Source organism: Sciurus vulgaris, assembly GCF_902686455.1.
Source record: "Sciurus vulgaris genome assembly, chromosome: 8".
Lineage (NCBI taxonomy): Eukaryota > Metazoa > Chordata > Mammalia > Rodentia > Sciuridae > Sciurus > Sciurus vulgaris.
This window is the reverse complement of record NC_136468.1, coordinates 93,170,490-93,183,370: the sequence shown is the minus strand read 5'-3', so window position 1 is coordinate 93,183,370 and position 12,881 is coordinate 93,170,490. Positions and strand designations below refer to the sequence as shown.

At 43.4% G+C, this 12,881-nt stretch overlaps 1 protein-coding gene across 7 annotated transcripts in view; it reads left to right on the top strand.

Annotated features, from left to right (window-relative positions):
• The first annotated feature begins 10,746 nt into the window (after positions 1 to 10,746).
• PDE1C (phosphodiesterase 1C) overlaps positions 10,747 to 12,881 on the top strand; it is a 538,202-nt gene continuing 536,067 nt past the window's right edge. For 6 of the 7 annotated variants that reach the window (XM_079152340.1, XM_079152344.1, XM_079152343.1 and 3 more), the window contains exon 1: positions 10,751 to 11,358. In XM_079152340.1, coding sequence (XP_079008466.1) covers positions 11,274 to 11,358 — 85 coding nt within the window. In that variant the 5' untranslated portion in view covers positions 10,751 to 11,273. Of the gene's footprint in view, positions 11,359 to 12,881 lie in introns of all 7 variants that reach the window. The other variant, XM_079152338.1, reaches the window with a different exon arrangement.

Below are 12,881 nucleotides of genomic sequence, written 5' to 3'. Positions count from 1 at the left end.
AACCAAAGGTAATTCTATAGGTAGAAGAGTCTGGCACAGTAGTCAGTGTAGGGAAGTTCAAACTTTCCCTCTGAAAGTTGAATATTTGAGGGTGCTGAAATAAAATGGCAATAGGCAGATCAACAGGAGAAAACCAAAACAAATGTGTTTGATCATAGTTTTAAATGACATGGGAGCCTTCAGGTTGAAGACAGAAAGACCCAGGGTGAGCTATCCATTTTTGTGTATAGGTTGAAGCGTGGACAGCCATGCAGAAACATGATTGAACAAGAAGGGTGAGCTAATGGTAGTGATCGGGGAAGGAACCCAGCAAGGACTGTCTGTTCAGATTCTTCTTGGCCCCTCTGTATAGCATTCCTTCCTTCCTGGTGTGGGGCAGGACCCCTTCTGGAGTGAGGGTCTTGTGACCTACTGTTAGACAAGTTAGGTCAAAGCATTTCTTCATGGTCAACTCTTTCACAAAAAGGCTAGAGAAAGTTAGAGTAATATTTTTAGGTTTTATGGTTTGCTTTTGGGGAAAAGGGACTCTGGTTTCTATGACCCATTTTGGGAAAGAGAAATTTCAGATTTTATGATTTACCTTGAGGGAGACAGGAGGGCAGGAGAAAGTTGGAGAGAAACTTTGCTTCTCATAATTCACTTGGGGGTATTTTTTTCCCCCAAACTGGAACACAATATGGGCCTAACCAACATGAATTGACAATAAAAACTCCAGAAGGGTCCACTGGCTCTTCTGTTACTTCTTTTTTTTTTTTTTTTTTTTAAATATATTTTTAGATGTTGATAGTCCTTTATTTTATTCATTTATTTATATGTGGTGCTGAGGATCGAACCCAGTGCCTCACACATGCTAGGCAAGCACTCTACCACTGAGCCACAACCCCCAGCCCCTCTTCTGTTACTTCCTTTAATCTAATTGGTGAACTAATACTTCACTTTTACCCTCTTCTGCTTCTTATTCTTTCCAACATGGGGTCTTGCACTTCTAGCACACTGCCAGGTTCTATTTTCCTGTGGTTTGTTTCAAGTCAATTCCATAAGCATGTCCTGAGTGCAGGCTACATGAAAATGACTTTGAAATCAGAGGCAGAACTGATGAAGCCAAGAGGTGACATGTGAACACGAAAACCAATTCACCTCCTGTTCTCACGAATGCTCTTTGCTGGCTCGTGAGGCATTGTGCTAAAAATTTGGTTTCCCAATGTATGTTTAAGAATTTATCATAACGAAAAAAGTACATGTTGGTAACTTAAATACCTGACAAAAGCATCTCAGCATTAAATCATTAATACTCCCACCTGCTGCCAACTATAACTGCCTTCTTTTATCATGATAATACAGACTGTCTGATTTTCTGGTAAAGTTTTTGGGCAGCGGTGTAATCAACATCTGGAGAAAATAGCTTGTGATTTGAGACTTCAGTCATCTGTCAATGAGAGACTTTGCACTTTCCCTACATAGGAAGATTTTGTAATTCGTGATCATAATTTAGAACTTCAACCATGCAAGTCTGCAATCTATTTCCTTTGGCATCAGCTCACCTTGTATGGTGAAAATATCTAAAGTTCTACAAAGTACCAATAAATAAGGTATCACATGGTGTGGCAGTGAGATGTTTCATTAGATCCTGGTATAATGCAGAAGAACAATCCCTTCATCACACAATCAATGGTAAACATGGGCATGTTACCATGGGGGATGGTTAGACCACAACCTGATTTAGAAGAATGACATGTTTTTGACATGTTTATTTCTGTCTTTTTTTTTTTTCTTTTTCAGTGCTGGGGATGAAACCTGGCATTGCACATGCTGCCAAGTGCTCTGCCACTGAACTACATCCCCAGTCCTTATGTGTCTTCTTAAAGCCACACCAGAAACAGAATATGCATGTATTCATTCATTTGACAAGTATCTTATTGCAATGTTCTTATTGAGATGTTTGATTTATTTAATTTTAGAGTCAAAATAGTAACACTATTTTGTAACAAAATAGTAACCCTGCTCCCATCCAGCAAGGGATAAAGAAAGCACTCAGATCTGCATCTTATTCATGTGGAAGATCATGAGAACACACTTCTAGCAGGTGTCTGGAATTGGTACCTGCATGTAGAGGGTGCTGTGGCTAGCTTCTCACTGTAACCATGATAGATCAAGTACATTTTGTCTTTGATGTTCAAGGTCTTAGCTCTGGATGAATCTGCAACATTGAAGCCAATGTATAGAAAACAACTCAAGAAGGTTTCATCTTAATGCTCCCAACTGAAAAGGAGTGACTGGTTATCTAATTATTTATATTTACTTTTTTTTAAGTTATGCATGACAGTAGAGTATATTTTGGCATATTATACATACATGGAGTATAACTTTCCATTTTTGTGGTTGTACATGATGTGGAGTTACATGGGTCATGTATTCATGTATGAACACAGGAAATGTATGTCCCATTCATTCTACTGTCCTACCCTTTCCCATCCTCCCTGCATTCCCCTGATTCTGCCCTGTTTAATTGGGGGAACCTCCTCTTCTCCCCTCTTCCCCTTACCTCTTGTGAGTCATCATCCACACATCAGATAGAACATTTGGCTTTTGGTTTTTATGGGATTGGTTTATTTCCCTTAGCATGATAGTCTGCAGTTCTATCCATTTACTGGTAAATGCCATAATTCAATTCTTCTTTATAGCTGAGTAATATTTCTATTTAATTATTTTTATAACTAAAGAGAAGGTGAGTGGTGGATGGAGTCAGGAAGTCTCATAAAAGAAAATTCAGGTTCTGTATCACTTGCTTGTGATTTATTTATTTCTATCATGAAGTTACCAGTGCTATTAAAATAATGTCAAGGACATAATGACAAATTTTTTTTTTCATTCAACAAGTATTTACTAGCTCCCTACTTGGTGCTAGGCATTGTTCTAAGTATCTGGAATGCATCAGAACAGAAATGCAACTCTCATGAAGTTTATAGTCTCGTGAGAATGAGATTGGATGAGTCATTGATCTCGCTTGGATAATTTTGATTAATATTTGTTTTAAACTATGAAATATTTTAAATAAGAACTACTACAGAAAATCATTTAGATATTCATGCCTGTACTGATAACCAGCTTTCAAAGTGTTTCTTTATTTTTCTAATTATGGGCTTGGTAGGAAATTTGTAGGACACATAAAAGAAAAAAAATAAAAACTAGTCACTGTTTCTGGATGGGATGCTGGTCTGTGTTCATAGGAACTAGGTCAACCTTGAGCTTGCTGTCTCCAGGAAACCAAATTAACTATAATCCCTATACTAGAATATAATCATGAGTATCATTTGACATTCTTCTTTTCTTCCCTCTCCTTCTCCCTTCCTTCCCTCCTTTCTTATTTATTTGTTTATTTTTGGTATTGGGGATTGAACCCAGGGATCCTCCACCACTGAGCCACAGCTCCCAGTCCTTTTAAATTTTTACTTTGTGATAGGGTCTCGCTAAGTTGCTGAGGCTGGTCTTGAACATGTGAGCCTCCTGCCTCAGCCTCCTGAGTCACTGGGATTACAGGCGTATGCCTCCCCCCACACCTCCTGGCTCCTTTATTCTTTTATAATATTTAATTTAAATACTTTAAAAAAATCAGGTGTACCAAAAAAATAAAAAAATAAATAAATAAACAAATCAATGCACACACATCCACAGGCCTCATTTGATCTGGGGGAAATCAATTTACAACCACCGATCTAATTTTTTTGTCCTTGATTTATTCTCTCATTTGCTGGACAACTTGCTTACCTTTCTGTCTTACTTTAAAGAAAGAAAAACTATGTGACAGACTTAAGACTATCGTATCCTCCTTCATCATTTGCTCTTTTTCCTTAACATTTTGTTCTGTGACATTTTCTTTAAAATACCAGCATTTTTATCATTGTCACCCTACTCAGAAAAGTGGGGTGTGTGCATGTGTGTGTGTGTGGGTACGTGTTTGCTGGTAATAAGGAACATGTTTTCTATCTAGTTTGAGGTGAATCATTAAGCCAGAAGAAAGTTCTAGATGAATGTAGCTGTCAGTGAACAACAGATGGAGGAGAACCTCTCTTCTAAAAGTCATTGGGGAAGCTAGTTGGAGCTACTCTGGGTCAGAACTCCCGCTTTGGGCTGCCGTCTATTCTCTTTGGTCCCAGCATTCTTGGTGCTCTTGATAATTCTGTTGCCAAGGTTGCTACTGGGAGGAGATACCTTCTCCGGGGATTTCAGCCCCACTGTAAGAAAATCTAACTCCACCATTCCCTTCTTCATGGCTGGGGGGCTTGAGAGCAGATGCATGTGTCCTTAGCACACAGAGCCTGGTTCGTGGTGGCCTTACGGGGGTCAGCCCAAGTTCCCTTCCCCGAGGCAGAGAGCGAGTGTGTGCTGCCTCTATCAGTAATCGGTTATCCATCTGGGACCTATCGCTGCGCAAGTCGTAACCTTGGATGCTCTGTATTTATTCCAGTCCCCTGTTCTCCAGATCCTCGTCAGCATCTTTGATGTGGCAAATTTTGCTGGCCTACTAACAGTTATTTACTGAATTTCTCTCTGCGATTCCCTCTGCCTCTTAACATGCTGGCATTTTTGTACTTCTGTGTATTTATGTTTTCTAGTTACAGAAAGAAAAAAAAAATTGGATGTCACAAGATGAGGCAATGTTCAACTACTTAATGAATTAGATTTTGGGCTTGCTTTCTAAAAGCCAGAGTGATAACATAGTATTAAAATGATCTCTGCTCTCAACCAATAATAGGCCACTTGAAAAGGAGATGTCCTTTGGGGAAAGTGAGCCTTAATTTACATCATGGTGGTAGGCTCAAGTACCTTGATCTTGTGAGCCTGGATTTAAGATCCAAAGGGAAAATTCTGGTTTGAGGGTAGATTATGATCTCAGCCCTGGGGTTAAAAGCCACGTCTCCACCTGGTGTACTGAAGGTCAACACTGTGGAAAGGATAGGGTTTCAAAGGACCTGTGTTTACTAAACCTTCTATTCTTTCCTAACTTCATTTCCCAGACCCACCCCCCCTTGTAGTTTGCTGGGGTCATGTGACTTATTTATGGCTAAGGGAAGGGATGTATGTTTCTCTAGGCCTGGTTTCTAAAATCCTTCTTCATGGATGGCCCTCTATTTTTTTTTTTTTTTTCCCTCTTCTTCACCTACCAGCTAGCTTTGGGGGATTCAGGGAAGGTCCTCAGGGTTGGTGGGCCTACTAGACAGAAGGGGCCTCAGTCCCTGAAAAACTCTGTGGAACAAGCCTAGTGCCCTCTTCCCTCCCTCCAATCTATATTTGGCTTTGTCACAAGCAGGAAATAACCTTTATCATGGTGTCAGACTACCTGAGACTTTGAATATTTGTTACAAAGGTTAGATAAGCAAACTAACACAGTATTTGCAATAGTAGGTGTTGAATAAATATTAGTGCTTTAACTCTTGGTCCTCAGAAAGCACAGGATGCCCAACTTCTCTCTGGGAAGTCCGAGGTGAGACCAATTGATAGGGTACATCTAAGCAAAACCTTTGAGAGTCAAGAATCCAGTCACTGGCTCCCAGCATACCCTGAGGACCAGGCCCAGGTGCCACAGTGACAGCTAGTTGGCCTTTAGTGATAGTTTCCCCGTCTTTGTCTAACTTGCTAACTTCTCAGCTTCCTTCCTGATGGTTCCTATTTAAGGCTTAAAAGCATCTCATGCCAGGCACAGTGGCACTTGCCTGTAATCTCAGCAACTCTGGAGGCTGAGACAGGAGGATTGAGAGTTCAAAGCCAGCCTTAGCAACAGCAAGGTGCTAAGCAATTCAGTGAGACCCTGTCTCTAAATAAAATACAAAATAGGGCTGGGGATGTGACTCAGTGGTCGAGTGCCCCTGAGTTCAAGCCCCAGTCCCTCCCCACCCCCCCACCCCACCACCAAAACATCTCATGCCGCCTTCTCCCCCTTGGAGAAAGTCCAAACTCACTCATGCATCCCAGTTTCCTCCAAGATTCTGTAGGGCCTTACAAGACAAAGTAAGGAGCTTTTACTTTATTCTAAAAATTTCTCTAGAATGAAGAAGAGTCCCTGAAGCGTTTTAGGCAGAGGAAGGACATGATTCCATTTTACTTTTGAAGATCCTCTTGGCTGCTAGGACTGGGAGGAAAGCAAGCTGGTTGGGGAGACGGGAAGCTGTCTTGATGATAGTTCATGTTAGTGACTGTGGTGGCCTGGACCAGGGCGGGGGGCATGAGGACAGATGCCAGACACTGAGGAAGTGGTTCTGCCAGGACTTGGTGGCTGTTTAGATGGGAGAGGGACAGTAAGGACTTGCAGGTTCTGACTTGACAGTAGAGTGACCCGAAGGACTATTTACAGGGATGGTAGCGTGGGAGGCGACGATTCGGCTTGGGTGATGTTCTGGGAGCGTTGTGGCTAGCAACCCCGAAATGCCTGACCGTGAGGGGCTGGGGAGCAGCATTCAGTCCACGCTCCACTCACCAAGCTCCAGGGGGCTACTTCCCAGGGAGAAGGGCCTCATGGACTCAGAAGAGACTTTCCTGGTGAATTTGACCCAAGGAATGCCTGGAAATGCCCACCAGTCAGCTGAGAAATTCTCCTCCTGTGGGGCAGCTGGGGAGAGGGTAGTAAAGGCAGGGCTGGCACGAGAAGGGGTGCAGAACACCCCAGTGGAACCCTGGGGGAGGTGTGGGGAGACGAAGCTTCTGATTGGCCCAGTGGAGGTCAAGGTGCCTGTAAGACCTTCTGAAGGGAAAGAAGGTTGCTCAGGAACCTGATCCAGCTGGACACAGGTGCTTGAGAGTCATGAACTGAACCATCAAGAGTGAAGAGAATCGCTCAGAGGAGGGGGAACAGAATGGTCAACATCATCAGAAGAGGAATCCTCTGGAGAGCTAGAAGAAAAGTCAGGCGCACGCTGCACCCTGGATGTCCAGGACACAAAGGCATCCCTGGGTGCAGCTGTGGTCCACAAGTCCACACCGCCAAGAGACCTGGCAGGTGAGGACCGCGGCGTATCTGCTCAATTCAGCAAAGCGCAGGTGACAGAAGTGTCATGGAATGGGGTTGGCCATGGAGGCTGCATTGTGCATCTTCTGAGGGTGCCCTGAGCCAGGCTCTGTCTAATGTCTGGACTCTAATTCTCAAAGCCTGTGAGTTTTTGCATCTCAGTTGAATGATGGAGACCTAGAACTTCTGGCTCCACTGCTTAAGGGGTGATACTCGGAAGCCTTAGACCCAGACATGAATGAGTTCTGAACCTGTTCCTCTTGCCTCTGATTATGGATCGTATTTCAAGTACAAAGGTGACCTAGTGTACTAACGATGATGATGGTATTAAAAATAATACTTATTGAAATTTTACTATGGGTTGGGCCTGGGTTAAGTCTTTAGCATTAATTATTTCATTAAAACTCACTTATTTCTTATGAGATAGATATTGTATCTGTTTTACAGAGGAATAAACTCAGACTCAGAGAGGCTAAGCAACTTGTCCAAGGTCACACAGCTAGCAAGTTGAGGAGCTTTCTATTTTATTTTAACAATTTTATATTTTGTTAGCCCATTTATTATGGAGCTGTGTTTGGAACTGCCTCCAAATCTCATCATAGAAGAATGTAAAGAGTGAGTAGAGAAAGAATGACTGACAGGGTCAACTGTCCCATTCCATCATATCACTCCCTGGCTGTGTAACATTGCTTTTTACATCTTTGTTCAATTTTTAATTCATTGAATTTTTTTTTCAAAGGTTTATTCTGTGCCAGGAACTATGGTGGGGTAAGTCAGTTTTGCAATCTTGGACCATTGACTGCTGGGAGAATTCCAAATTGTAGATAGTTTCCTACCTGAGAAGAGTTGAAGTACATTAATGAAATGCTGAGGCACTGTCTTCTCTCTGGCATGAAAAAGAAATAGTTGTTTTCCTAGTCTATTTTTTGATAACATATTATATTGTGTAGTGTCTCCCCTTTTTCTAGAACTATAAAAAACCCCCAATAAACAACAAGTACTTGCTGTTAATATCCATTCTCTGATAGAGAAACAGGTAGTGGAATCTATTAACAGACCTATGGGGACTCAAAGGACTTGGTATAGCACCTGAGTTGGATTTCCAAAACTTTTATCTTATTTTTGAATATGCTACCAGATTTGCATTGTTTTGTGTGTTTTGTCACATAGTTATATTTTGAAGGCTATCATTTAACCCATGAACTGATATGGGTCCTGAGTTCAGTTCCTACTCTTCTTTCTAAAGATGAGGCCAGGTTCACATTGTTTCTTGGAAGAAGTTAATCTTAACTACTCTCAGCTAATGACCAGATCAAACAGTAGGTATCTTCCTTCCTTCTTTTCTTCATTCATTCATTCATCAAATATGTGGCTCGGTGCCTTCCTTGTTAGAATCCAGTCCAGTAGTTAAAAAAGATCCATCCCTTTACAAACTTAAATTTTTATGTAAATATAATAAAACCAAAAGTCACCCAAATCCCTGTTAGGTGTGAGGTGTACTTGCTGTAATCCTGGAGTCAGGAAGCGTTTCGTGTGAGGGTCTGATGATACACGTTTTGGCTTTGCAGGTCACCTGGCTTCAGGCACAACTACTCAACTCTGCTTGGATGTCTTGGTTTTCCTACTCTACAGGCTTTCTCGAGGGAACATTTCTGAAAGAGCAAGCACAAGCCAAGTGTCTTTTGATCTCAGTCTTGACCTTGTTCTTCCTTGGCTTATGTAATGTAGCATTGAGCTTGGTTTGGTTTGGTGTAAGAGCCCTGCACTGAGAAGGCTGTTTTAAGACTTGAAGCAACACATTTAGTGGTTCTGTAGGTGTGTAATCTCTAAAACCAGGGAGCGAGATAATGATTCTGGGGAGAAGCAGTTTAAAAACAGTTCTGATTGTTCAGGCAAGTTATTTTTACCAGACTGAGGGGACAGATAAATGATCACATTGTTATTATTTTTATAGATTATATTTCAAGAAGCTTTTCTGTTAGGAGTGATTAAATACCAAGTTTTAATTTCACTCACTCAAGGAAAAATTTCCATCACATTAGGGTTCTTTTTTTTTTTTTTTTTTCTTCCTTGATAATTTACTACAGGAGACTAACTTGGAGTTTTCAGGTTCCTCATTCTGGGACTTTTTCTTGGCACAAATAAGACATATGTTTCAGTTAAAGGCTTGGGAATTTGGGAAAAATACAAGGAACTGAAAATTACAAGAAAATTTTGGTCATTACTATAATAAAAATATAAAAATAACATTGAATGTTATATGTGCACACACACATATACATGTTACATATAAAATTTCTCTTATAAAATGATGAATGGTGAGAACAATAAGTAAAATATTGTTGTGGAGAATTCTGCAGTGTCTACATAATGAAACTTGAGAGTCTGGTGAATGCAACCATACCTCTTCACTCTCCTGGTAAGATGAGGACAGCTAGACTCAGTGGGGTTGAGGGTCTTGCTCAAGTTCATGTAGCTGGTAAGTGGTGGAGCCAGATTCCAGACCCAGGTCTGTATGTGCACAGAGATCTTTTCACATCTCCATACTGTAACCAATTCCAGACAGGAGTGTTCTAGTCAAAGGACTGCATTGTGGCTCCCATGTTGACACAATATTCATGGCACCCAATGCCTTTGTCATAAATTAATCTTGCCACCCACCTAACCAAATTATCAATGTATGGTTCTAGTTCTTCCATGAGGAAATTTGAAACTGAAATACCAACTACACTCTGGTATAAAAATAATCATTTTCTATAAAAATATTTGGTGAATTGATGAAGGTTAAATTCCTGAGATGTACATTAACTTAGGTTTCTAGGAGCGTTAGGATTTTATGGGTTTCCTGAAATTGTGTGTAGAGCACTGCTGGAGTGTGTGTTTGGAGAGGGTTTCTAATTTTAATTAGATTCTGAAGACCTGTGGATCCACTGCCCTCTAAACTTAACTGGAACCAACGAGGCATACACCTACTTGACTTAATGACAAGTTTTATTGTGTCAAATTCCAACCCAACAAATGAGGTTACATTAATTGCAGCCCCATGAGAGCTTGGGCATGGCACCTTGATTTCCTGTGTTAGGCTGCGTGCACCCCACCGGGGGAGTCAGCTCTGGTCTCTTTTTACAAGTGCACCCTCAGCACCTGATAAAGAGCTGCAGCTACAGCTTCACCACCAGGGAGAACTTTCCACCTCCTGTAACTGCTTGCTGGCTGGAAGGAATGATTTCCTCTGTACAAACCTTGCCTATCTGAGTCATTCCAGGCACCGAAAGACCAACTTTTTGGGGTCAAAAAGTAAAACTTCTGTTTCCAGTGTCTCCACTTTCTAGCTGAAGCACTTTCCTCAAGCTCCTCTCAGACACAGTTTCCTCTTTTGTCACAAGAACGTTTAGATTGGTAAGATCTTTCCCAGGTCTGCAAATGCCAGGAGTCTATCATATTTGGCAAACCCCACTTTAAAAGGACAGAGATGAGCTAATGAAAAATGGATCGTTCAAACTCGCTTGTGAATGGGACATCTTAAGAGTCTCTGGGTGAAAACGCTTGTCCACAAATATGGGTTACTTTGATAATTATCTTCTGGCCAGGGATCGTTGAGATGTATTATATTATCGGGGCTCCAGACCAGTTCTGGGGACAGCTGCGGGAGGAAGTGGGCGTGGCGATCTCCTGGACTTCCTTGTTTGGAGTAAACTTTGGCAGCATCTGACGACTCAGATGTTTGCTTTTCCATCTGTTGATGTGCTTTTTGGGAGCTCTCTGGCCCGCCAGAGAAAACATATTTGAGAAGCACGACGCCAAATCTCAGCCATTCCCTCGGGTCCTCAAGCCCCACCAGCCTCCAGAGAGGGGAAGGAGAAGCTGAAATAGAAAACAGACGTTCCCGTTGCGCACTGGCTTCAGCGGCTCCCAGGGAGTAGAGCTGGAAAGGCGGGATTTCGGCAGCCACCCACCAGCCGGGTCTGCAGGCACCGGCGCGCTGCGCCTCGCGTTAGTAACTCTCCTCTCCTGGTATCTGGGACTTGCGTTGGAGATGGGTCTGTTTCGATGGCTCGCCGACTCCGCCGTGTGCCTGGTGCTTTAGTTGACGTTGGGTCCCCGCGCCTGCAGCCGGCGCGCTCTACTAGCAACTAGCGCGGGTCTGCGAGTGACAGCGCGCGGCGCGCCGGGGAGGGGACGCCACCGAGAGCCGGGCGCGGGGCTGTGCGCCTCGCGGTGGGGGATCCCGGGAGGCATCTGGCCAGCTGCGCGGCCCCTACCCGGCCGAGCCATGACGGACGCCAGCAACAGGAAGGAGGGCTTCAAAAAATGCCGGAGCGCCACTTTCAGCATCGATGGCTACAGCTTCACCATCGGTGAGAACTTTCCACCCCGTGTCCAATGTCAGGCTTAGGCAAACACCCTTTCCGGTGGTGGTGAGGGTAGCTATCTAAGCAGGGGTGTGTGTGGAGGGGTCATGGGTCAGGCAGGGCCAGGAGGGTGCGCACAGGGGGGAGCCCCGGGGTGCCGTGACAGAGCGGGGAAGCTGTGCTGGGGGCTGTCTCCGAGGCACCCCTTCAGCCTGCATCCTCCTGGAGCCAGTTTTCAGGATCACACTTCTCTGAACTGCTCGATTTCCTTGCTGCGATTTGAGTAACAAAGTCCAGAAGAGGAGGAATAGAGACAGGGATGGACACAGAGAGACGGAATGATGGAGACAGGAATACCTAAGGAGGGAGGATAGAAAAGGACAGGAAGACATTGACATGATAGATACTGAGAGTCGCACGGGGACAGAATGGCAAAGACGTTTTAGAAATACAGAGATGCCAAAATGAGAGAGAGAGAGAGAGAGAGAGAGAGAGAGAGAGAGAGAGAGAGAGAGAGAGAGAGAGAGAAGCTGTGGTGTCCCAAGCGGAGTGTGGAAGCTTCCTTCTCTTGTCTTCTGGACTCAGTGGCTCCTGCTTTCTTTCTGCCCCCAACTGTTCCAGTCCTCAAGGAGCTGGACCACAGGGCTCACCCTCTGGAGGCTAAGCATTTGAAGATGTCTATCTAAGATGTGTTTCTGGGTCTTATGCATCCACTGTTTTAGAACAGTTTCTCTAGGCCTTGCATCTTCGTCTTCCTGGAGGTGGGCAGCACCGGGAGGTGTCCTCTGTGAATGTCAACATTTGGAAAAACAGCAGCACAGAGACAGGTGCCTAGGAGCTGTTCTTGCATTCCTATTTCTGGGAGCATTCAGATTTCTGTGACCTTAAATCTGATCTGAAACTCAAAGACTTGGAAAATGGGGGAGCATTTTAACTTGCTTTGTAGTGTGCTGCACCTGCTTGGAGGTGTGGTGGGAAAGTACTAGGGGAAAGAAGAGACCAATGATGAGCAACTCATTTCTGGGCTGGTTTTGCTTGTTATGAAGTGACCCAAGGTTTTCTGGGGCATAGACTGAACACACGCCCTTCCTTGAACATACGGTATCTCACCCCTTAGAGATTTTGCCTTAACTCTACTGCAGCCAGGAATGCCATTTCCCCAACTAGCTATTGAGAGATCTTGTCTGCTCTTCAAATGTCTGCTCTGATTTGCTACCTCCCCCACTCTCCATCCCCATCAGAAAGAATACCCACTGCACACTGCGGGTTGGTGGGGAGGGGTGCTCCATTATAACTTACACCCTGCCTGGAATTGGTTTGGCACCTGTGGTCCCCATTGCATTACAGATTCCTTAAGAATGACACTGTGCTTATTTATTTTTTCCTGCTCCAATGGAGACATGATGGTGGGTGCTCAGGGATCATTTATAGAAATGAATTAAAAGTTGTCAAGGTCAAAAGCATTTATTTAAAAGTCATTTTCATGTTAGTATTGGTTTTCTTGACTCTGCTAGGAAAACTTTCAGAAG